This window comes from Dendrobates tinctorius, unplaced genomic scaffold (genome assembly GCF_039654945.1).
Source record: "Dendrobates tinctorius isolate UK_male_01 unplaced genomic scaffold, ASM3965494v1 ptg000086l, whole genome shotgun sequence".
Taxonomy (NCBI): Eukaryota; Metazoa; Chordata; class Amphibia; order Anura; family Dendrobatidae; genus Dendrobates; species Dendrobates tinctorius.
The window spans coordinates 1,635,598-1,661,327 of NW_027361754.1; the positions used below are offsets into that span (position 1 = coordinate 1,635,598).

The window sequence follows — 25,730 nt, forward strand, 5'->3', positions numbered from 1 at the left end:
GAAAAAAATAACCAGTCATCCTGCTCACACAGCTGTAGGTTTGTTACAGTGTATCGGAGCAGATAAGAACTATCCTTCAGGAGAGAGATATTTGTCACTGTGAGAATCACTGAGGATTCTCTGCACTGATACATGGTAGCAAACCCTCAGCAAGGCTAGGTCTTAATATGCACAATGATTTTATTTAGTAACAAGCAGAGGTATTAAGACAAATAGAAAGTTGCATTCTACAAATATTCAGCTTTATTTACATAGGACTGCACGACCGCAGGGAAAAAAATTTGTGCTTTCTGGTGAAGGTTTTTTGGGGTGACTATAGAACAGCGGGTGTCTGCCCCACAGCAGCATCAGATATCGAGAGCCGACGCCTCAGGAACGAGCCCCCCAGAGGAGAAAGATTGTGTCCATCCAGTAATGAGCAGGAAATGATGGGGGTTGTCATCCAGCGCCTCCTGGAACCCGTGTCAATAAATAACAGAAGAAGGCAGCGGCTCCTCCGGAGACACCCGCTACTTGGAGGCCCCAGTCTTTACCATCTCTGGAAAGGAGAAATAGATTAGTCCTAGCCTGATATCATCAGTGTTGTCATAGTGACATTTATGGTTGATAATGTTGGGGAGGGTCATGACCACGAAAGGACGGTCACCAGAGGGTGTAGCCCACCAGAACGGTCCCCTCCGTTACTTCTTCACTCGTGTCCCTATACTTTCATTCCTTACAATGCTCAGTATGTACAGAGCTGCGGGTCCCTCTCAGATAGGGGGTGCTGTGGAGGCTTCCCACAAATAACTATAGCAGATGGGCCGGTGTAACCCTGGCATTAAAGGGACAGGAGTGATTCCGGATGATCAAATGGTCAGAAAAAAGCATCAGCTTTTCTAAATGATCAGACCTGGAATTAAAGGGCTCTTCCCATGTTAGGAAATTATCGTCTGAACATTATGGCAACTCTTACCAAAGCGGTTTGGTTTGGCTGCGGGTTGGACGTCACTCACTGCCACGTCTTTCTCACACGCTGTGAAGTCAGGAGGGGTTTGGTAATCCTCGTCCATTCCCACCAGCAGCGTCATGAAGTCCACCACCGTGTCAATCTTCTCGTTGTGCCGCGTCGTCTTCTTCAGGGTGCACAGGACACTCAGGCGTCCGAAGGACTTCAGCTCAGAGATATTGGCGCGGAGGAACATGATAATGATGTTCAGATCGTTGATGGGGCAACCCAGCATCTTGTTGGTGAGGAGGTCGAAGGCTGGCAGCATCTCGTACACGTTCAGGAACTGCTTGTCCCAGTGGAAGACTTTGCTGATATTGAACAGGATTACGGGTAGAAGCAGCAGGTAGACGGTGGCGTGGACCACGCTGATCACCTGGAAGATGCTCAGAGATACCAACTTACACTTCACAAATTCAGATCCCGACGGTTCGGACACGAGGAACCCCGGCGTCACATGACAGTTAAATTCCTCCCGGTGGAAAACGCTGAGATGGAAAAATCCGAGGTAGAAGCAAGTGATGATGATGAGGAGCACGAGAAGGAGGTTCCGCAGGATGTAGGTGAAGGCAATGTAGTGCGACCGCTGCTTACAGCTCAGATACTTCTCCAGCAGAGGAAACTCAAAGTATCGGACATGACGAGCACTGCAAATAAAGATTCAGATCAGTCCATGCCAACAAGGATACAACTATAGGGTATACTGTCAATCTGCATCCAAAGAAAAAGGATTAGCTTCTATCTGCAGCCACCACTAGGGGGAGTTCCCTGTATACAGAGATACATAAGACCCTGTCTGGAGCCACCACTAGGGGGAGCTCCCTGTATACAGAGATACATAAGATCCTGTCTGCAGTCACCACTAGGGCGAGTTCCCTGTATACAGAGATACATGATAAGATCCTGTGTGTCTGCAGCCACCACTAGGGGGAGCTCCCTGTATACAAAGATACATGATAAGATTCTGTCTGCAGCCACCACTAGGGGGAGCTCCCTGTATACAAAGATACATGATAAGATTCTGTCTGCAGTCACCACTAGGGGGAGCTCCCTGTATACAGAGATACATGATAAGATCCTGTGTGTCTGCAGCCACCACTCGGGGGAGCTCCCTGTATACAGAGATATATGATAAGATTCTGTCTGCAGCCATCACTAGGGGGAGCTCCCTGTATACAAAGATACATGATAAGATTCTGTCTGCAGTCACCACTAGGGGGAGCTCCCTGTATACAGAGATACATGATAAGATTCTGTGTGTCTGCAGCCACCACTAGGGGGAGCTCCTTGTATACAGAGATACATGATAAGATCCTGTCTGCAGTCACCACTAGGGGGAGCTCCCTATATACAGAGATATGTTATGATTGGGTCACCGAGGAGGAAAACAAGACCAAGCTCAGCTACAGAAAACCAGAGAGGTTGGTAACTAAGCGGATTGCAGACCCCTGATCCTATCCACACAACTAGCAGTAGCAGTGGAGCGTGCCTACGATGATTCTAGAAGCCTCGACACAGCCGGAGAACTAAATAAGCCTAAAGCAAGAAAAGGGGAAATCTAAACTGCCCCAAAGCAGACCCCAAAGGAATAGATAGCCCCCAAACATAAATTGTGGGTGAGACAAGATGAAAACACAAACACAGGTAGGAAAATAGGCTGAGCAAATGATGGGGCCCACACTAACTAGAAAGGACAGGAAAGGAAAGACACTGTCTGCAACCACGCAAAAACCCTGCAAAAATGTCCAACACTTCTGATAGCAAAAACTCTGAAGTCACTAGACTTCTTCCACTATATCAGCACTCTGGCATATTCTGAAAGCAGAGCAAAAAGAGGCCAATCTAATAAGGAACAAAAAACAAACTGACACAAACAGTAACATAAGGATGGAAATTCAGCACAGCCCAAGCCGGAGCTGGCTGACCACACAAAACTGAATAGACAAAACCAAATCAAATGTGAACAATAGCAAAGAACACTTAGCTTGAGCATGCAGGGACTGAACTGGAAACTAAGACCTCAGGAGGCAGGAAAAATCACCAGCAGGGATAGAGGGAGTCGGCTGTCTTAAATCCAGTCGGAAACTCCAGATGTCCAATCGTCGTCCTCATTATCAGGTGGCAGGCCTCTGTCAATTAGATCAGCTCCATTACATCCTGTAACCACCAGAGGGGGCCCGGAAAGAGAACTCGCGACTCCTCTGTCATTACAACCAGCTCCACTACCTTCACTAGCAACCAGAGGCAGGCCAGAAAGTGAATTCACAACAGAGATACATGATAAGATTCTGTCTGCAGTCACCACTAGGGGGAGCTCCCTGTATACAGAGATACATAAGATCCTGTCTGCAGCCACCACTAGGGGGAGCTCCCTGTATACAGAGATACATGATAAGATCCTGTCTGCAGCCACCACTAGGGGGAGCTCCCTGTATACAGAGATACATGATAAGATCCTGTCTGCAGCCACCACTAGGGGGAGTTCCCTGTATACAGAGATACATGATACGATCCTGTCTGCAGCCACCACTAGGGGGAGTTCCCTGTATACAGAGATACATGATACGATCCTGTCTGCAGCCACCACTAGGGGGAGCTCCCTGTATACAGAGAGGATCGTATCATGTATCTCTGTATACAGGGAGCTCCCCCTAGTGGTGGCTGCAGACAGGATCGTATCATGTATCTCTGTATACAGGGAACTCCCCCTAGTGGTGGCTGCAGACAGGATCGTATCATGTATCTCTGTATACAGTGAACTCCCCCTAGTGGTGGCTGCAGACAGGATCTTATCATGTATCTCTGTATACAGGGAACTCCCCCTAGTGGTGGCTGCAGACAGGATCGTATCATGTATGTCTGCAGCCACCACTAGGGGGAGTTCCCTGTATACAGAGATACATAAGATCCTGTCTGCAGCCACCACTAGGGGGAGCTCCCTGTATACAGAGATACATGATAAGATCCTGTCTGCAGCCACCACTAGGGGGAGTTCCCTGTATACAAAGATACATGATACGATCCTGTCTGCAGCCACCACTAGGGGGAGTTCCCTGTATACAGAGATACATGATACGATCCTGTCTGCAGCCACCACTAGGGGGAGCTCCCTGTATACAGAGATACATGATAAGATCCTGTCTGCAGTCACCACTAGTGGGAGTTCCCTGTATACAGAGATACTGTACATGATGAGATCCTGTCTACAACCACCAGTAGGGGGAGCACACTGTATACAGAGATACATGATAAGATCCTGTGTGGCTGCAGCCACCACTAGGAGAAGGTCCCTGTGTACAGACAAATGATAAGAGCCTGTCTGCAGCCACCACTAGGGGGATCTCCCTGTATACAAAGATACATGATAAGATCCTGTGTGTCTGCAGCCACTAGGAGAAGGTCCCTGTGTACAGACATATAAGAGCCTGTCTGCAGCCACCACTAGGGGGAGCTCCCTGTATACAAAGATACATGATAAGATCCTGTCTGCAGTCACCACTAGGAGGAGCTCCCTGTATACAGACATACATGATAAGATCCTTTCTGCAGCCACCACTAGGGGGAGCTCCTTGTATATAGAGATGCATGATAATATTCTGTCTGCAGCCATCATTAGGGGGAGCTCCCTGTATAGACAGACACATGATAAGATCCTGTCTGCAGCCACCACTAGGGGGAGCTCCCTGTATGCAGAGATACATGATAAGATCCTGTCTGCAGCCACCACTAGGTGGAGCTCCCTGTATACAGAGATACATAAGATCCTGTCTGCAGCCACCACTAGGGGGAGCTCCCTGTATACAGAGATACATGATAAGATCCTGTCTGCAGCCACAACTAGGGGGAGCTCCCTGTATACAGATACATGATAAGATCCTCTCTGAGCCACCACAAGGGGGAGCTCCCTGTATAGAGATACATGATAAGATCCTGTCTGCAGCCACAACTAGGGGGAGCTCCCTGTATACAGAGATACATGATAATTTCCTGTCTGCAGCCACCACAAGGGGGAGCTCCCTGTATACAGAGATACATGATAAGAACCTGTCTGCAGCCACCATTAGGGGGAGCTCCCTGTCTGCATATCATTGTGTGATATCTGGACACCTCAGGGTCGTATACTGAGCCCTTATGATGATCCGATACTCATATACGTCATTCTCCTGACAATTCTCCGTCATGATACAATGTTTCGGTTACGTTTTATTGCTTGTTCCTCCTGTTTCACCAATGTGTCCTGTGACATTCAGTCGGGACACAGGTTTCAGGATACAGGTGCATTGTTTTACGTTGATATGGACTCCTAGATAGATTATGCGCTTTACCTGCCTGTTCTCCCCGGCTCAGAGCCGTCACTGATGGTTACTACTGGGGGATTCAGCTTCTCCACATCAAGAGAGCAGCTCTTTTTCTTCCGTTCTGCTCTGTCGATGAAGCGTGAGTGATGACATCATGCTGACTGACAGCGGAGTCCTGCAGCTATGGAGCGGGGAGCCCGATGTCAATCACATGAGAGGCCGTCAGAGGAAACCGCTGAGTCGCCAGCAGAGATCGGTGCCGGGCACAACATGCAGGTAGTTAGCAACTGCCTGCCCAATTATAGAGTCCTGGATGACCCCTTTAATCACAATAGGTCACATGAGATTAGTGTGTCAAGTGACCGCTGATGACAGTGACTGTTGTTGTTATTTAGCAGGGATTGCGCAGAAGTAGAATCCCCTTTAATAAAAGTACAATGAGTTCTCCCCATAGCCTGACCACTTGGTGCTTTGTTCCCCCCTTTGCATTGTTACGTTGTTTTGCTCTCCGCACCTTTTCAGCTCTTCCCAGAACAGCTGCGGGTCGGGGCAGGTCCGATGGGTCTTCAGCAAATGTTGCACCAGCTTAATGGATCGGTTGTAGGACTTGTCGAGCTCGTCGATGATGAAGAGGAGATCGGGATACAACGCAGACTTAGAGATGTATTTCCACAGCGCGCAGGGAATATACATCACCACGGCGATGATTGTCAACGTGAACGGGAACACCTGCCGAAATCAGAGAAGAACGTCAGGTATTCGGCCTGGAAGCTCCTGGGGCCCAAACTACCGGGTGCCAATTCGGGATACCTGCGGCCCCAACACCCACTATGGCGGCAGCCCTGGTTGGCCCATATCATTTCATCATAAATATAAGCTGCCGAGAAGGGGCCACGCTCTAAGGACCCTCACTAAGGTTTCAAGATGTTGTTTCCTTTGACTAAATTAAAGGGGCTAAGACAGAAATCAAGTTACGAAAAAAAAAGTCTTAAAAGCCTATTACTTCTATTTTAAGCTACTTTGCATTATATCCACCCACAAAATATAAATTGTTCATCCTTTTTCATCACCCATTTCTATGGACCTTCTTTCACCATCTCCTATACAACATCACTATCAGTCAGGCTCCTTCCCCTTCTGGAAGCTGTAAATACGGCCCCAAGACAGTTTTCTTACAAGGTAAATGATAAGTGAGACATAATTTCTGTAGCATTGAAGAGATAAAAGACAAACATCAGATATATGGCCATGTACTGCGGAGATTGTGCTCCTTCCCGACAAGCAGACAGAAAGGTTTATATTGGCTGTTCTGCAGTCATCAGAGGATTACAATGCAAACACTAGGTGGTTGGAAGAGTGACTGGGCATGTGTGTCCTCCACCATGTGGTTCATTGGAAGCAGGGGACTGAGCAAGTGTGTCCTCCAGCAGTCTGCTTATTAGGTGGAGGGGACTGAGTGTTTCCTCTAGCACTCGGCTCATTAGATGGAGGTGACTGAGCATGTGTGTCCTCCAGCACTGATTTCCTTGGGTGGAGGGGACTGAGCATGTGTGTCCTCCAGCACTCGACTCATTAGATGGAGGTGACTGAGCATGTGTATCCTCCAGCACTGGTCTCATTGGGTGGAGGGTACTGAGCATGTGTATCCTCTAGCACTGGTCTCATTGGGTGGAGAGGATAGAGCGTGTGTATCCTCCAGCACTCGGCTCATTGGGTGGAGGTGACTGAGCGTGTGTCCGTCAGCACTTGGCTCATTGGGTGAAGGGGACTGAGCTTGTGTGTCGTCCAGTAGAGTTGAGCGACTTTGCTCGGATCGGGTTTCGTGAAACCTGAATGAAACAAAATTTGAGTCGGATGAAACTGGTCCGACTAGGGCAAAAAAAGTCGGAGCGAAACCCAATCCCAATGCAAGTCAATGGGAAATAAAAGTCGGCATTGAGCGGATGACATTCATCCACTCAATGCCGACTTTTATTCCCCATTAGACTGGCTTTGGGGTCGGGTTTCGGATTAAACTCCCGACTTTTTTTTGCCCTAGTCGGACCAGTTTCATCCGACTCAAATTTTGTTTCATTCGGGTTTTCACGAAACCCGATCCGAGCAAAGTCGCTCACCTCTATCCTCCAGCACTCGGCTCATAGGGTGGAGGGGACTTAGCTGGTGTGTCCTCCAGGACTAGGCTCATTGGGTGGAGAGGACTGACCATGTGTGTCCTCCAGTACTCGGAGGAGGGGACTTAGCTGGTGTGTCCTCCAGCACTCGGCTCAGTGGGCGAAGGGGACTGAGCATGTGTGTCCTCCAGCACTCGGCTCAGTGGGCGAAGGGGACTGAGCATGTGTGTCCTCCAGCACTCGGCTCAGTGGGCGAAGGGGACTGAGCATGTGTGTCCTCCAGCACTCGGCTCAGTGGGCGAAGGGGACTGAGCATGTGTGTCCTCCAGCACTCGTCTCATTAGGTGGAGGGAACGGAGCCTGTGTGTCCTCCAGCACTCCGCTCATTAGGTGGAGGGAACGGAGCCTGTATGTCCTCCAGCACTTGGCTCATTAGACATACGTGCACATTACTATATATTGTGAACACCAGGTGGCGCCCTGTAATAAAATCTGAGAACTCTGCTCTGCAGAATGTAAATGCATGCTGTAACGTACACCGAAGATGATGGTTCCACCATTATTGTGCTATGCCTGAATCCTGACATCGTCATTACTGATCACTGTAGTCAGGCTGTATTGGTGACACATGGTGACACGTCCCTCCCATGTCCCCATCTTACCTTATGTATCCAGAGAGATGTGGCCGACAGTTCCCCGTCCTCCGTGAAGTCGTGGTGCGTCAGTGACTGCCAGCAGTGCTTGTCCACATACTGCACTTGCTTTGCGGTAAAATTACTTGGAGGAAAGCATATGATCTGTGACCCTGTAACAGAAGGTGGGGGTCATCGGACTTCAGAATGTCATCACGTACATTGACCCCATCAGGCTATGGGGTTTATTACTTGAGTAATTGAATTTGTGTCTGGTATCAGGGTTTCATTATACATTGTGCATTGTTTGTCTTCTACATCCTCTAGGTCTTACCGTATGTAGCAGACTGCAGGAGGAGTAAACATGGAATCTGCCAGTGAGCTCATTATAGTCTGTAACTCTTAGCTTAGCTCTCTTCTCCTTAATGCTTCGAAACGGATTTTGCCTGAAATGTTGTCTGTGGTCTCGGCCTTCGCATATAGTCATGAGAGGAGAGATCAGTTACAGACCATATTGAGCTCACTGTCAGATCTCTGGTAACTCTGGGGGTCCCATGAGGAATGGATGGAGCGGATACACATGACCAGCCCTTGGTCCATACAGCCGGGCTCTATTCCGATCAGTGAGGTCAGTAGTCAGACACACAGGGATCGGGGACTTATTGCCCACCCTATAGATAGCAGGTAACTTCTAATCTTGGGAAATACACTTTGGGGGGGTGGTGGAGTGTTTACACAGCCGTGGCAGTGCCCATAGGAGCTGACAACCAGATTTGTTACACACATTGCTTCCTTTCTTCACTGCAGTACTGCCATTGTATTCCTGAACCAGGAAGATCAGGATGAACAGAAATCTTGGTGATGTGAGTGCAATGGGGGAATCCAAAGTAAAAAGTGATACAAGATGTGAGACCCCGAGGTTATAATCAGTAACGAAGCTGCAGCTGTGACCGTGGGGGTCATTATAGATATACATATAACTGTCCTCACCTGAAGAAAGTTCCCGGGCAAAAGTCAATGAGACGAGCAGCAGGGGGAGCCCGACCGAGACCACCTTAATGATGCGATCCAGGGGTAACTCCAGGCGGAGGCCTTTCTTATTAGGGGGGATATCCGGCAGTAAAGCATCTGCGAGCATGTACTCCGCCGCCCTGTGTGCGATCGACATGATGGCTGCAAAAACCTAAAAAAAATCTGGGAAAAAAGAAGAAAGTCCCCAAATATTGACAGGAGCCCCCCGAGCCCCGGCTCGCACTGACGCAGCCGCTGCCGCCCACAGCTTAAATACTCACTAGAATTTTCCAAAAATAAATCCAAGATTACCTAAAATATCCCGAAATGTTCCCGGTTACTGGCGCCTTATAATTTACCGACCACAAGCTGTAACCCTGCAGCCCGGGCCCCGAGTAGCAGATGTGGCCCCCGCCGATGTCCTGACAATTACAGGGAGCACCTTCTATATAGAGATCTGAGGGGGATAAGTCGTCATTATCCACAGAGACCCCCAGGAGGTCACCCCACAGCACCAACACAGGGGCCCCACACTGCTGTACACGGGGCCAGCTGGGGCTATACACAGGGGCTACACACTGCTGTACAGAGGGGCCCTATGGGGCTATACACTGCTGTACATGGGGCCCCATTGAGCTATACATAGGGGCCCCATGGGCTACACACTGCTGTATAGGGGGGCCCCATGGGGCTATACACTGCTGTATAGGGGGGCCCCATGGGGCTATACACTGCTGTACATGGGGCCCCATTGAGCTATACACAGGGGCCCCATGGGCTACACACTGCTGTATAGGGGGGCCCCATGGGGCTATACACTGCTGTATAGGGGGGCCCCATGGGGCTATACACTGCTGTACATGGGGCCACATGGAGCTATACACAGGGGCCCCATGGGCTATACACTGTTGAATAAGGGGGCCCATGGGGCTATACACTGCTGTATAGGGGGCCACATGGAGCTATACACAGGGGCCCCAGGGCTATACACTGCTGTATAGGGGGGCCCTATGGGGCTATACACTGCTGTATAGGGTGGCCCCATGGGGCTATACACTGCTGTATAGGGGGGCCCTATGGCGGTGTACACTGACCTGCACAGGGCCCATTTCGCTATAGGGGCCACAGGGGTCTCTCTTTCGCTTCCAGCTTTCTAATTCTTAGATTTCAGTCCTGATCTCCGGTTGCTGTCAGTGAATAGAAACCTTAACTGTTTGGACCATGATTTTATGGTAAATGAGAGTTTGTTCCAATCAGTGCAGCCGGGAGCGGAGTGTGACTGAGACATTGTGACAGACCCTCAGCTCTGTGAGCAGGACTGGAGGGCGGCGGGTTTTCCGCCTCTGCATCTAATACAAAATACTCCCTTGTCAGCGAGCAGAGAGCGCTGTATAATAATAGGTTTGTGAACGTTTGGCTTCCCTGTGATTTCCCTTTATTTACAGTACATAGGACTGCTCGACCCGGTATACACACAGGCATTCATAACACAGGCCCCCACCGGCAGCCGCCACCCCGTGTGCCAGCTCAGACCCCACACTGCAGCCGCCCATGTGCCAGCTCACACTGTACAGAGGGGCTCAGACCCCCACACTACAGCTGCCCCCCGTGTGCCAGCTCAGACTGAACAGAGGGGCACAGACCCCCACACTACAGCCCCCCCCCCCCCCCCCCCGTGTGCCAGCTCACACTATACAGAGGGACTCAGACCCCCACACTACAGCCACCCCCCGTGTGCCAGCTCACACTGTAGAGGGGCACAGACCCCCACACTACAGCCGCCCCCCGTGTGCCAGCTCACACTGTACAGAGGGACTCAGACCCCCACACTACAGCCACCCCCCGTGTGCCAGCTCACACTGTACAGAGGGGCACAGACCCCCACACTACAGCCGCCCCCCGTGTGCCAGCTCACACTGTACAGAGGGACTCAGACCCCCACACTACAGCCGCCCCCCGTGTGCCAGCTCACACTGTAGAGGGGCACAGACCCCCACACTACAGCCGCCCCCCGTGTGCCAGCTCACACTGTACAGAGGGACTCAGACCCCCACACTACAGCCACCCCCCGTGTGCCAGCTCACACTGTACAGAGGGGCACAGACCCCCACACTACAGCCCCCCGTGTGCCAGCTCACACTGTACAGAGGGGCACAGACCCCCACACTACAGCCCCCCGTGTGCCAGCTCACACTGTACAGAGGGGCACAGACCCCCACACTACAGCCCCCCCCCCCGTGTGCCAGCTCACACTGTACAGAGGGGCACAGACCCCCACACTACAGCCCCCCCCCCCGTGAGCCAGCTCACACGGTACAGAGGGGCACAGACCCCCACACTACAGCCCCCCCCCCCGTGTGCCAGCTCACACTGTACAGAGGGGCACAGACCCCCACACTACAGCCCCCCCCGTGTGCCAGCTCACACTGTACAGAGGGGCACAGACCCCCACACTACAGCCCCCCCCCGTGTGCCAGCTCACACTGTACAGAGGGGCACAGACCCCCACACTACAGCCCCCCCCGTGTGCCAGCTCACACTGTACAGAGGGGCACAGACCCCCACACTACAGCCCCCCCCCCCCGTGTGCCAGCTCACACTGTACAGAGGGGCACAGACCCCCACACTACAGCCCCCCGTGTGCCAGCTCACACTGTACAGAGGGGCTCAGACCCCCACACTACAGCCCCCCCCCCGTGTGCCAGCTCACACTGTACAGAGGGGCACAGACCCCCACACTACAGCCCCCCCCCCCCCCGTGTGCCAGCTCACACTGTACAGAGGGGCACAGACCCCCACACTACAGCCCCCCCCCATGTGCCAGCTCACACTGTACAGAGGGTCACAGTCCCCCACACTACAGCCCCCCCCCCCGTGTGCCAGCTCACACTGTACAGAGGGGAACAGACCCCCACACTACAGCCCCCCCCCCCCCCCCCGTGTGCCAGCTCACACTGTACAGAGGGGCAGACCCCCACACTACAGCCCCCCCGTGTGCCAGCTCACACTGTACAGTGGGGCACAGACCCCCACACTACAGCCCCCCCCCCCCGTGTGCCAGCTCACACTGTACAGAGGGGCACAGACCCCCACACTACAGCCACCCCCCGTGTGTCAGCTCACACTGTACAGAGGGGCACAGACCCCCACACTACAGCCGCCCCCCGTGTGCCAGCTCCCACTGTACAGAGGGGCACAGACACAGCCCCCCCCCCCCGTGTGCTCAGATATCTATAGAAAGCCAACAACTAATAAAAGTCTGGAAAAAGCGACCAGAAGCCGAAACCCCCGATCATCGGCCATGACAGGCGGAGCGTCCTGTAGTCCGGCACCGAGCTGCCGATGATCCGGACTGGGAGAGGGCGCACCGACACATTGTAACCATTCTACAGAATGTATCCAGCTTATGAAATGAACATTAACCCCCAAGAGCCTGGACCTCTTCTTGGTATAAAAGTCCATTGTTCCGGATCCGGCAAACTCCTAAGGCTATGTGCACACGTTGCGGATTCGGCTGCGTTTCCGCAGCGGTTTTGGCCCTGCAGAAACGCAGCAGTTCCGCAAACATGGTACAGTACCATATTAGCCTATGGGGTTTCAAATCCGCTGTGCTCACGCTGAGGTTTTTTCCGCGCGGTTTTGCTGCGGTTTACAAACCGCAGCATGTCAATTGTTTGTGCGGATTCCGCAGCAGTTTCACACCTTTAATATAGCAGAGGTGTGAAACGGCAGGGCAAAACCACAGGCTAATCGGCAGGAAAACCGCAGGTCACTTCACCTGCGGATCCACGCGGAGAAACCCGCAGGTGAATCCGCAGCGTGTGCACATAGCCTAAGACACGGCCCCAAAACTGCAGCTGTGAAAGCTCCGGGCTACAGACAGTTCACACTGGTGTCTTCTTCACGTCTGATAATCAGGAATGACTGATAATAAAGAACCTGATGGGATAAGGAAAGCGGGTGCACAGCAGACGACCCCCAATAGGGGAAGCCTTGTTAAAGCCCCTCCACCTGTGTAACAGATGGGGTGGGGCCCCAAAGGGAACTCCATCCTGGGGGCCACCAATGATTTATAATAGTGGGGTCTTCCTAGGAAGTTTAGGGGGTCCTGGGGCTGACTGCTAACACTGCCCCCTATAATCAGTGCAGGAATGTCCTTTTAAACCTGATACATTAATAATTAACCCCTCGTATTCATTTGCTTCTATTGGGTTTGAATCTTTCCTTATCCCAAGAAAAGACTCAAAGGATGGAAAGATGTTGTAATCGCAGTCTGGCAACAGGTGGGATCGTCCGGGCTGGACCACCACGGGCCATTTTTGGGGTTTAGCAGCTTTTAAAGGGAACCTACACTACAAATTAAAGTGAACATCTGGCAGTATTGGGGGCCAGTGCCAGTATAGGAGCGGACCCCCACTATAGGACACCCTTTTCATAGAGAAACTGAGAGTAGAAAAAAGATGCAAATCAGTCTGCAAGAGCATTCGGGGTGTGTCCACATACATAGACACTCCCCCAGTGCACTTCCAGCCTGATTTGCATTTTTCCCTCCCTCTGTTATCCCATTGTTGGGCCCAGCCCTGCACAGGAGAATCACAACGCTGGATGTAATGTGTTGACAGGTTCCCTTTAAGATCTATAATGCTTATTCGCGGCACACACAGGGGCTTTGGCTCTGATGGGTTTTTACAGCGTCTTCACACGATTCAGTATTGGATTTTTTGGTGTAAAAAAATGGAGTAAAATCTACAGTCACATTCTGCTCCGGACACAGATTTTACAGTCAGCCCCATGTAAATTTCAGTGGCAGATTTTCTCCGCTGATTTCACATCTTCTGAAGCTGACGGAGCGAAGTTTGCATTGAAACCGAAGCACAGAAAAGAAAAATGACAAAACCGTCTTCTCCATGTTCCATAACGACACGAGCGGCAGGAGATGAAGTGAAGGCGTTTACGTCGCGGTGAAACTGAAATGGCACAACACGAAAGACGCTGCATGAACAGAGCTCAGATCCCGCAGACAGTCACTCATTTCAGGGGACGGAGACTTTGGAAAGCTAGTTTTTAATACATCTCAAATTAAAAACAAGAAAAGAAAATCCTCCCGTATCGTGTATACAGCTCCTCTGCCGAGAACAGAGCACACAGAAAGATAAAATAGATCACAAGGAAAAAGAAAAAAAAAAATCAATGTTGCCACCAGAATGATACACGACCCCATAATATGCGATCTCCTCCAATCACCGACGAGCGATGCGCCATCTCCTCCAATCACCGACGAGCGATGCGCGATCTCCTCCAATCACCGACGAGCGATGCACGATCTCCTCCAATCACCGACGAGCGATGCACGATCTCCTCCAATCACCGACGAGCGATGCGCAATCTTCTCCAATCACCGACGAGTGTCACATACCCCCCCTTCAATCTCTGATCCGTACTGCAGCCCCTCATCCATCCAGGTAGCTGAGCACGGAGTGGGCGCCACGCACTTCAGGCAGCTGCCATTGGTCTTTGTACTTTATGGTTGCAGTAAAGAAGTACCCCATGACAACCGACAGCCCCGTGGCTGGAGTTGTGGGGTAGTGATGTGACGCCATAAGGGTCCACTCAATCCCCTGCAATGAGACGATCAGTAATTTGCCATTTTGCAGCGCCGCCGTCACTTCCCGCGGATCCGCCCTATTTTCATTATGCCCCAATTTACATTCAAGAAACAATATATAAACTGAACAGAAAACGTATCGAATCTCATGAGAAATATTTGATGAAGAGCGGCGCCGGCAGCCCCCCATGGGCGCTGTATAGGGGGCACTGTTTGTATTCGCAGGGCCAGTCGGACCAGGCATAGCGGACTGCGGAGATGTGGTGGCATCTTTTAAAGGAGACGGTGATGACTCTGGAGGACGGAGACGTCATCGGAGCCGAGAGCCAGAAGTATTGCGATTCTCCATCCACATCGACCCCCGTGCTGCAGAACACCTACGGACAGATCAATAGTGACTGTGGAGGAGGGGACAATGGGCGCCACAAGATGGCGAAGGCCCCGCTATCAACACCCAACCCCACGGCGTCAGTCACCTCGAATATGTGGTCACAGGCGGCAGTGAGCAGATCCTGGTTATAGGTGATGTTCATATAGTACTGGTCGTAATAGATGTCAATCTTGTCTGGAAACGGCCCCTGGAAATGAACACCGCGGTCTCCGTATGCGACGGCTCGAGCCCCCAAATACAGTCTGCGTGCCACAGTCAGCTTATCCCTAGGATGCACACTGCGGAGAGACCCCAAATATAGTCATGTAGAACTGCGGGACGGTGACGCTCAGGGGGCGCGCAGTGGGGGCAGCAACCCTCGGGAGCATGGGGAATAGCGACACTCATTACCCGGTGCACATCAATAGATCACATGTTGTTGTGATTTCACCTTCCGTACGGAGACTTCTCGTCCCCCAGATCCATGGCGACAGCCATGAAGGTGTTCGGCATCCGGGGGTTCGGCACGTAGCCATAGTCGGCAGTTTGGTGCCACCTGATGACCGGGAAGTTGTCGTCTTGTTGGCGTTTCTGGCAAGTGCTGAGCTGCAGCGAACAAGCAGATTGTGAACCCCGTTACCAGTCACCCGTCCCCCCACAATCGGTCACTCATTACCTGCACAAATCCAAAGGGGAAGGTGGGGTCCGTCTGTCCCAGAGACCCCTCATGGAAGGATCGTCTCCAGTCTCGGATCAGAGCCGGGAAGGTGCAGTTATACAGATTAGTGTTCATTCCGGTGTTCTGCTCTCCTGAAAACCAGTAATCAGCGGGGTCAGAGTGGCGGATTAGCAGCGGAGGGGAAGGTGGGGGGCGTCAGCAGATTTTGAACCCACCAATCAGCTCCCAGAGTCCCCTCCATCCTCCAGTATCGAGCCCCGTATCTCCCCACTCCTGGACTCTATGTTCCGGGGTCTCTGCTATAACCATTGTTTGTATTTTCACAGCTTTATTTTTATACTTTACTAGCTGAAGAACCCGGCGCTGCCTGGGCATAGTAACTAACTGCGGCTAGTTATAACAAATTATAATGATGGATGTGTGTGTGTGGAGCCCCACCCACTCCGCATAGTCACATTCACTATAATATCCCACATCATCCCATCAGCCAGAGCTACCGGACTACTCCCCCTAATATCTCACATCGTCCCATCAGCCAGAGCCACCGGACTACTACCCATAATATCCCACATCATCCCATCAGCCTGGCCTCAGAACCAGAGCGCTGAGTGGAACTGGTTCTAACTTCCATACCGGGGTTCCCTTTAAGAGAAGCCTGGCGTCAGAACCAGAGCGCTGAGTGGATTTTCCCGGACATCTATACCAATGATCCCTTTAATAGCACCCTGGGGTGAGAATCAGAGCGCTGAGGGATTTACCCTAACTTCCATACCGGGGATCCCTTTAAGAGGGGCCTGGGGTCAGAACCAGAGCGCTTAGTGGAATTTCCCTAACTTCCATACCAATGATGCCTTTAAGAGACCCTGGGGTCAGAACCAGAGAGCTGAGTGGAACGGTCCTAACTTCCATACCGGGGATCCCTTTAAGAGAGACCTAGGGTCAAAACCAAAGCGCTGGATGGATTTGCCCGGACTTCCATACCAATGATCACTTTAATAGAAGCATGGGGTCAGAATGAGAACGCTGAGGGATGTGCCCTAATTTCCATACCAGAGATCCCTTTAAGAGGGAAGATGTGCCTATGGGAAGGAGGATGTGTGATGGGTATATAGGCACGTGAGGGGGTGATTCATTTCTGTCATGTGCTCGCTGCTCCTTTCTGGGGGAGCAGACAATGGCTGGGAGCTTATGTTCCCGGGGATGCTAGATTTCTCCCACCTGGTCAGTGTCTGCTGAGGTGTTGTGGAGTGGGAAAATTGTTGCTCATAGCAACCAATCACAGCTCAGCTTCTTTTAAACAGCTCTGGTGAAATGAAAGATGCTTCGTGATTGGTTGGTGATACACATACATTCAATTTTACATATAGATGTCTGATATCAGTAAAAAGCAGAAAATAACGGAAAGAACAAAAAGAACAAAGCCGTTCCCTCAGCATTACAAGAGAGGACGAAGCAGAGAGCGCAGCACCATTCAGTACTGGCACTGCCTATGCCGAGCGCAGCAGGTGGGATGAGTTTATCATCAGTTTCTGTGCTCTGCATAGACAGTGCCCAAGAAGACAGAGCTTACTTCATTATACTGAGCATTGTCCTCTCTATGGCCACGAGGGGTGCGGGGCAGAGAGGAGCAGGGTAGGCAGGTCAGGATGTAGTGCATTGGGGGCGACCGGGGGTCTCTATTCCGTACCTTGATACCACACGGCCCCCTTTATGGTCATGTTCAGGAGGGGGTGTATCATGGCATTCCAGAGGACGGAGTATTGGCATGGCCCGGCATACACGTCCATATGCTCGTAACTCCTGTAGGACGCGGAGAGAAGACGTTATGTTCTGTGCTGCATTGCGTGGGTCACGATGACCGTCGGGTGAGAACAATGGCAGGAAGAGACGTCTGATCAGGATGTGGGGTGCGATCACATTGATTATAATGCCCGGCCCTCCCCCTCATACTCATCGGTCTGGATGATCTTTTTGGGGGTCTTGGAGAGGCCACATGTGGACAGTGCCGTTTTCGATGACCAGGCCTCCACCGGCGTCCCCCCCCACACCGACTCCACCAGTCCTATCGGATACTTCAACTTTCGAGCCAAATTGCGTCCAAAGATCCAGCAAACAGCAGAAAAATATGTGAAGTCGCCGTGTCCGAGGTTCTCTGTGCAGAACAGAAATACTGCAATTACGTGAGGATAATAAACCTTTACAGACACGATATGTCTCATAGCTGAGGGTTTGTTACAGTTGCATCCATTTTGGACTCCCACCTGATACAATGTAGCAAACCCTCAGCTGTGAGAAGCGTGTAGTCAGGAGGGGATTTTAACCTCTGACTATAAATGAAGCATTTCTATTCACGGACAGCAAGCAGCAGTGTTCTCACTACACAGCCGCCACTCACGGGCCGTAGGCACCGACCACTCCAGGTCCACCTTGGCGAGGTCCAGTAGTTCAGTATCGGAGGACTCCAGCGAGGCGGTGAACAGCCGGACATTGGGGTAATGTGCAGCTCGCGCCAGCTCCTGACTGGCATTGAGAATCTGAAAAACAAAATAAGCTGAAGATGCAGAGCGATGGCAGATTGGGGGGAGATCAGTGATAGGGGGGCCACCTACCTGAGATACGGTCATCTCCATATTACTCTGCCCCCCGCAGACCCAGACATCGCCGAACAGGACGTCATCCAGGTGGATGCTCGTAATCTCCTGCTTGAAGGTCTGCTGGGCGAGCAGGTGATACGGTCCCCCGTGATCCATGGGGTCCAGCAGCACCTTCCACACACCAAAATCCCCTGCCAGGTGGAATAACAGAGGTCGTGTATAGAGGGGGACGTGCAGCGCGGCAGAACCAAAGCGGCCGTTGATTTCTACAGAACTTCTTACAATTTCTAAGCATTGTCAACATCTCTGCTTGCAGTTGGCAGCACAGTGGCATCCTGCGGGAGGGCAAGCAGCCAAGGGGTTAATGATTCCCATCACGACGCTAAACCAGTTCTCCAACTTGGAGTTTATTGCTTGCTGTCAGTGAACGGGAACAGGATCGTTTCCACCCTCTGGGACCGCGCCCTGTTCACATCGGAGGGTTTGTTACAAAGTAGCAGTGCGGTTCTCTGTACTCGCCTGATACAAACTCTGCTGCTGTGTATTCAGGACAGGTCTGGAGAGCGGGACGCCTCTGAAAGGCCATGACAAATTGTTCTAGACACTGACAGCGTGCAGAGATCTTAAAGGGGCTGTCCAAGATTAGAGAAACAGTAAGAGCGCCACCCCTGACCGTGGGTTGTGCATGGTACTGCAGCTCAGCTGCATTCACTTCAATAGGGCTGAGCCACAATACCAGACACAACCCACGGTCTGGGGTGGCGCTCTTTCTGAAAGTGGCCTTTTTTAATCCTAGGCAACCTCTTTAAGCATTTCCCACGAGTCCAGGGCCTGATGCTGTCATATACCGCAGCGTCCTCATATCTTACCGTGGACGATCACTGCCGTCTTTGACAAGGCGTCTATTTCTCGCAGTAGGGTCACGGTCACCACAGCCCCCACTTCTCCGTAGCCCCACACAACGGCCCGGGCCGGCGTCTGCTGCAGCACCATGTGGTCTCCATAATAGGAGGCGAATCTGAATGCAGCCTCTGGAACAGACACCTTGCGTCAATATGGCGCCACTTCTGCCCTCGCCCCGGTACCCCACTTAGAGGAAGCCCCCAACATGGAATATGATCAGTGAGAATGTGTGCAAACTGTAAAGCGCTGCAGAATAGGTTAGCGCTATATAAAAATAAAGATTTTTATCATTATCATCAGACCCTTCTTTCCCCAGTCCCGCACGTTCGGTGCCTTGGGGTGATCCTCGACTCTGCGCTCTCTTTCAAACCACATATCCAAGCCCTCGCCTCCTCCTGCCGCCTCAAACTAAAAAATATTTCCCGGATCCGCTCATTCCTCAACCACAAAAACACTAGTGCATGCTCTTATCTCCCGCCTCGACTACTGCAACCTCCTACTCTCTGGCCTCCCCTCTAGCACTCTGGCTCCGCCCCAGTCCATCCTACACTGTCTCCTCCCTATGCCAGGCCCTTCACTGGCTTCCTATTGCCAAGAGGCTACAATTCAAAACCCTAACATACAAAGCCACCCACAACCTGCCTCCTCCATACATCTGTGACATGGTCTCTAGGTACCTACCCGCACGCAACCTTCGATCATCTCAAGATCTCCTTCTCTACTCCCCCTTATCTCTTCTTCCCACAACCGCATACAAGACTTCTTCCGTGCTTCCCCCATACTCTGGAACTCCCTGCCGCAACACATCAGACTCTCACCATCAACGGAAACATTCAAGAAGAACCTGAAGACCCACCTGTTCCGACAAGCCTACAGCCTGCAATGATCCTCGGTCTACTGAACCACCGCACGACCTGCTCTACCCTCTCCTACTGTATCCTCACCCATCCCTGTAGACTGTGAGCCCTCGCGGGCAGGGTCCCCTCTCCTTATGTACTTGTGTGTCCCTTGTCTTACACATGTTTACTATACTTATCTATATTTCCCCTCTTCACATGTAAAGCGCCATGGAATAAATGGCGCTATATAAATGCATAATAATAGTCAGTGACGCCCCCCCCCCCCCCCCCCACAGGATCACATAAACAGCAAGAACACAGAGGGGAGGCGAGGGGTTAATAAACCAGTTTTCCCACTTTGGTCACAAGGGCAGAACTCACTGGGAGAAACACTAATAGCTGATGTGGGGGTCCGGGGGTCTACGACCAGTCACAAGACCCCCACACTGGCCATACACAGCAAACTTACTGCAAATGTATTGTATGTGACCCCGCCAACATGTAAGATGGGGTCAGCAATGTGGGACGGAGGGGCACTGCAATGGGATAGAAAAAAAACCAAACAACTAGATTAGAGGAAGAGGAGGAAAACATGCTTTCTTTACAAACCAGCGCCGCCCGGTCTACAGGCAGTGAGCGGTATTACAGGTGCACACAACCGGCGGACGGGGAGAGTAAGCAGCCGAGTTATTCTAAATTCTGCACAACCCCTTTAAGGATTCGGAGACCCTCTTATAATGCTGTGATGGAAATGTCAGCGACATAACCAGAGGCGGCAGGAAGGGTTAACACATCACGTGACCCTCCCCGCCTGTCACATGATCCCACTCTAGACTTTTCCTCCACAGTCTGATCTGATGAGGAGTTCACTGTGGAGTATTCCGGTCCCGTTACTCTGAGGGGACGGGGGGGTCTACAGGGACCTTCCCGCTGCAAATCCCGGGAGGCTACAGGGACCTTCCCGCTGCAGATCCCTCGGGGGGGCTACAACCTGTGGCGTTCCTGCTGGGACACTACACTCCCACCATGCCCTGCAGCCGCACGTGCTGTGCCGGGCTCCGGAGCGGCACCAAAGACATGGCCGGTACCTGCACTGGTCAGCAGCGCTCCCAGCAGCAGCAGTATCCTCACAGACATGTCAGCGGCTCTGCTGCTTCACCAGGAAGTGCTGCACTGATAATGGGGGGAGGCGGGGCCTGCGGGCTTGTAATGGACACTGTCCTCACAGCTGCGAATGCGGCGCAGTGTGTTACAGTCCAGTGTCCGCCTCCTCAGCTACAATGGCAGAAAAGCAGCAATTAAAGGGACCCGCCCTGCAGCGTCTGCAGATACAAGCTATTGTTCCCTGTTATCAGCCACTTCAGGCTGCAGGAGACAGGTGAATAGAATGTATTTCCAACATCTCTGCTTGCTGCCAAGAATGGACCTCTCTTTCTTGAGAACATTCCTTCCGTTTTCCTGCCTCCGTCATTGTATCAGGCTGTTTTTTTGCTTCCTTCAGGACGAGTTGTTCTTTTAATTTTCCCATATAATATACAAAAAAAAGAAAATTCCAAATGAGGTGAAAACCTGCCCCTGCGCCATTGTGTTTGGGTTTCGTTGTTGCAGCTTCCAAGGTGACTGAGCCGGACCCCGGGGACGAACGAGCGCGGCCATATGAACGAGGTCCGGCGACTGGACCGACCCTCTGCCCGGCGACTGGACCGACCCTCTGCCCGGCGACTGGACCGACCCTCTGCCCGGCGATTGTACCGACCCTCTGCCCGGCGATTGTACCGACCCTCCGCCCGGCGATTGTACCGACCCTCTGCCCGGCGATTGTACCGACCCTCCGCTCGGTGACTGGACCGACCCTCCGCCCGGCGATTGTACCGACCCTCCGCTCGGTGACTGGACCGACCCTCCGCCCGGCGATTGTACCGACCCTCCGCCCGGCGATTGTACCGACCCTCCGCCCGGCGATTGTACCGACCCTCCGCCCGGCGATTGTACCGACCCTCCGCCCGGCGATTGTACCGACCCTCTGCTCAGTGACTGGACCGACCCTCTGCTCGGTGACTGGACCGACCCTCCGCCGGGCGATTGTACCGACCCTCCGCTCGGTGACTGGACCGACCCTCCGCCCGGCGATTGTACCGACCCTCCGCCCGGCGATTGTACCGACCCTCCGCCCGGCGATTGTACCGACCCTCTGCTCGGCGATTGTACCGACCCTCTGCCCGGCGATTGTACCGACCCTCCGCCCGGCGATTGTACCGACCCTCTGCCCGGCGATTGTACCGACCCTCCGCTCGGTGACTGGACCGACCCTCCGCCCGGCGATTGTACCGACCCTCCGCTCGGTGACTGGACCGACCCTCCGCCCGGCGATTGTACCGACCCTCCGCCCGGCGATTGTACCGACCCTCCGCCCGGCGATTGTACCGACCCTCCGCCCGGCGATTGTACCGACCCTCCGCCCGGCGATTGTACCGACCCTCTGCTCAGTGACTGGACCGACCCTCTGCTCGGTGACTGGACCGACCCTCCGCCGGGCGATTGTACCGACCCTCCGCTCGGTGACTGGACCGACCCTCCGCCCGGCGATTGTACCGACCCTCCGCCCGGCGATTGTACCGACCCTCCGCCCGGCGATTGTACCGACCCTCTGCTCGGTGACTGGACCGACCCTCTGCCCGGTGACTGGACCGACCCTCCGCCGGGCGATTGTACCGACCCTCCGCTCGGTGACTGGACCGACCCTCCGCCCGGCGATTGTACCGACCCTCTGCTCGGTGACTGGACCGACCCTCCGCCCGGCGATTGTACCGACCCTCCGCCCGGCAATTGTACCGACCCTCCGCCCGGCGATTGTACCGACCCTCTGCTCGGTGACTGGACCGACCCTCCGCCGGGCGATTGTACCGACCCTCCGCTCGGTGACTGGACCGACCCTCCGCCTGGTGAGGGCCTGTCCTCAGCGCCAACATGTAATCTTTATTGACTCCAATATGGGGCACAAAATGCTCTTCTTTTTTCGAGGTCTGGTGCTTTTTTCAGGCATCGCCACTTTTGGAGTTGTGATTTAATTTATTTTTTTTACATTACGTAGTTTACCTTAACAGTTAATTTTTTTTAAATATATATTTTCAGCTCTTTAGTGAAGCAGCAATTTTTTTTCTAAATTTAGGTTTTTTTAGGAGAACAAGGGAGGAGGGCAGCAGAACAAGAGAGAAGAGCAGGAGAACACGATGACTGGAGAACAAGAGGGAAGGGCCGCGCCAAACTGTCATCAGGCTATGTTTCCACGGTCTGTATTGGCAGCGCTTTGGACGCAGCACATGTCCGCTCCGTCCAAAGCGCTGCCGGTTTTGTACGCATGGTATTTCCGTATGTGTTCACTGAACAGTGCGGAATCACGGAGTCCTATACATTGTATGGGTGACTTTATCTTGCGGAGACTGAGTGTCTCGGCAAGATAAATTGACATGCTGCGTTCTAGAAAGACGCGCCGCAGGTGCGTGTACGCAGTAAAGCAGGAGGCGTCCCTGCATGCATAGTGGAGACGGGATTTCATAAAATCCCATCCACTATGCTGTAACATCTGGATGCTGCGGATGTACACAGCGTCCAATCCGCAGGAAATACTGAACGTGGAAACATCAGGGAAAATCCTGGGGTACAGAACAGGCGGATTGTGCTGTGGATAATGTAACGCGCTGTATGGGAGGATATATATCATGTACGGAGGGAATATATAATGTATGAGGGTGAACACAAACCTCACCCTTCGTGACAGCCAATACGTCTTTTTACTGACCTGAGATATAAGGGAATATCATCCCCATACAGGTGACAATCCAGCAGTTGTCGGCTGTCCACTATATCTGACAACCAGGGCTGTGGAGTCGGAGCTCATTTTGGTGGAGTCGGTATAAAATGGTCCGACTCCTAAAATATATAATAAATTGGGTACAGTAGTTCAATGCAGAATGTGCTGAATATTTTTTCATAGGAATTTGGGAAAGTTATGAAATGTCCTATAAATGGCTGTTCTATTCCTGATCTAAGGCTACATTCACACACAGCGTTTTTCCTGCCTTTGAGGATACGTTTTTCAGCTGCAAAAGCCGATCAGATTTTTAAAAAACCGCATCACCTGAAAGGTTTTTGAGCTCATAGATAATGTTTTCAATATCAAAAGCAGATTAGAAATCTGCTCTATCCATTTATCCATATCTGTCTCCATATCTTATCAGTACCAAAAAGAATGAAAGCCGGATAGCACACAGACTAAGACTTCCTGCCAGGCAAAGGAGGAGGAAAGAGCGTCTCAAACATCATTAACAAGATATTTTGTAAGTGACAAAGTTACTGTAACAATGACAGCAGATATGTCTAAAAGACAGCTCCTCCAGCTTGTTGTGAAGGACGTTGTACCATTAACATTATTTGCACGACCAGCTTTTACAGCTCTTAATGGAGAAATGGCCCCCAAACTTGGTGTTTCTCTGGAAAGAGAACGTATTAGAAAATTAGTGATTGAAGAAGCCCTTAAACAAAAGGAAGATCTTAAAAAGACTCTCAAAAGACGCTTCATGTTTCTTAAAATGGATGCCTGCACAGAGTGAACTATTTTGCCATCAATGTTCGATATCTTTGTGACAACAAAAATTGTTACCAACATGCTGGCAGTAACAGATACTAAAGCTCATCACAGCAGCCAGTTTCTCCAGGCCTTAGTGGAAAAAGTTCTGCAAGATTACAAACTCAAAAAAGAACAGGTTCTTGCTATTGTAACCGACAATGCTTTAAACATAAGTACAATTACTAAGTAATAACTATTTGCGCTAGCAGGGTAAACCAGGGAAAAAAGATGCAAATAAGAGTATGTTTATATGCTAAATACACCCTCCTCTCCTTATAAGAAGAAAAGTGCCATCCAGCAGTGGTTGAAAAGAGCAGCAATAAAATTAGTCACAAAACATACAGAGCGTTATCTGCATTCTAATAATGTCCTAATGCAGAAGCAACAGTTCAGATGGCAACAGTTATAAGGAAGCCGGATTCCAAATCCTCGGAGCACAGTTCCCCGTGTATAGGCAACAGTTCAGACGGAGGAAAAACAATGAAAATGCAGACTTTCAAGTCCTGGAGGCGCAGGTCAGAACCGTGGGTACTGGACGCTGTCCCTGCCGGTGACAGACGTCCACCTAACCACGTGGCGGCCGCTGGTGAAGGGCAAAAAGAGTGACGCGTGTAGGTATAAAGCCAGCAAGGTAACAGAGCCCGCAGGACCTTGCGTTACGTCACAGTCACGTGGGAAACCACGTGACTGGCTAATAAGCGCGGATTAGACCAAAAAGCTATCTTACGCGTTTCGGCATCATCGGATTCCTTCCTCAGAGATGGTCCACAGGAATTAGATGAGCGCTTATATACCCACGGTGTCCTGCCTCTATATTCATACATTAAAAGCAAACAATACAATCTCACTATTTAGGCCATTGGGGACCAGTGAATTCATTTCAAATATCAATCTACTTTCTTCCCTCGACATTTGTTGAATAAAGTTCCCTTTCCTCCAAATTTTTTTAACCACTCTAATGCCGGTTATTTTAATGTTCTTAATAGAGCCACCATGATACTTAATAAAATGATGTGAAAGTGGGTGACCAATAAATCTGTTTCCAATGTTGCGCAAATGTTCAGCTATCCGAA

The 25,730-nt window shown here is 51.6% G+C and overlaps 2 protein-coding genes across 4 annotated transcripts; both read right to left on the reverse strand.

Annotated features, from left to right (window-relative positions):
- Positions 1–220: 220 nt before the first annotated feature.
- PANX3 (pannexin 3) lies at positions 221–21,231 on the reverse strand. 2 transcript variants are annotated; one of them, XM_073584874.1, is made up of 6 exons: positions 21,119–21,231; positions 9,020–9,223; positions 8,060–8,202; positions 5,801–6,015; positions 956–1,635; positions 221–538 (listed from the first exon to the last, which is right to left on the reverse strand). In XM_073584874.1, exons 2-6 carry the CDS (start codon positions 9,195–9,197, stop codon positions 510–512), a joined length of 1,245 nt encoding a protein of 414 aa, XP_073440975.1. In that variant the 5' UTR covers positions 9,198–9,223; positions 21,119–21,231; the 3' UTR covers positions 221–509. The 2 variants fall into 2 exon arrangements, with proteins under 2 accessions (XP_073440975.1, XP_073440974.1); XM_073584873.1 differs by lacking the exon at positions 21,119–21,231 and adding an exon at positions 19,158–19,289.
- SIAE (sialic acid acetylesterase) lies at positions 14,088–21,256 on the reverse strand. 2 transcript variants are annotated; one of them, XM_073584870.1, is made up of 10 exons: positions 21,119–21,256; positions 19,158–19,319; positions 18,304–18,479; positions 18,090–18,228; positions 17,645–17,846; positions 17,382–17,494; positions 15,692–15,825; positions 15,467–15,621; positions 15,122–15,314; positions 14,088–15,022 (listed from the first exon to the last, which is right to left on the reverse strand). In XM_073584870.1, the coding sequence occupies exons 1-10, from the start codon at positions 21,165–21,167 to the stop codon at positions 14,792–14,794; spliced, it is 1,554 nt and encodes a 517-aa protein (XP_073440971.1). In that variant the 5' UTR covers positions 21,168–21,256; the 3' UTR covers positions 14,088–14,791. The 2 variants fall into 2 exon arrangements, with proteins under 2 accessions (XP_073440971.1, XP_073440972.1); XM_073584871.1 differs by lacking the exon at positions 21,119–21,256 and adding an exon at positions 20,640–20,766.
- Positions 21,257–25,730: the final 4,474 nt, after the last annotated feature.

Excerpts from the sequence above, each read along its gene's own strand:
- PANX3 (XM_073584874.1), bottom strand. The coding sequence starts at position 9,197 with ATGTCGATCGCACACAGGGCGGCGGAGTACATGCTCGCAGATGCTTTA. Across the intron at positions 8,203-9,019 it reads TGCCCGGGAACTTTCTTCAG|GGTCACAGATCATATGCTTT; the intron begins GTGAGGACAGTT and ends CTTCTGTTACAG. Across the intron at positions 6,016-8,059 it reads CATCTCTCTGGATACATAAG|GTGTTCCCGTTCACGTTGAC; the intron begins GTAAGATGGGGA and ends TGATTTCGGCAG.
- SIAE (XM_073584870.1), bottom strand. The coding sequence starts at position 21,167 with ATGTCTGTGAGGATACTGCTGCTGCTGGGAGCGCTGCTGACCAGTGCA. Across the intron at positions 17,847-18,089 it reads GTGGTCGGTGCCTACGGCCC|AGAACCTCGGACACGGCGAC; the intron begins GTGAGTGGCGGC and ends TGTTCTGCACAG. Across the intron at positions 15,315-15,466 it reads GAGAAGTCTCCGTACGGAAG|TGTGCATCCTAGGGATAAGC; the intron begins GTGAAATCACAA and ends GTCTCTCCGCAG.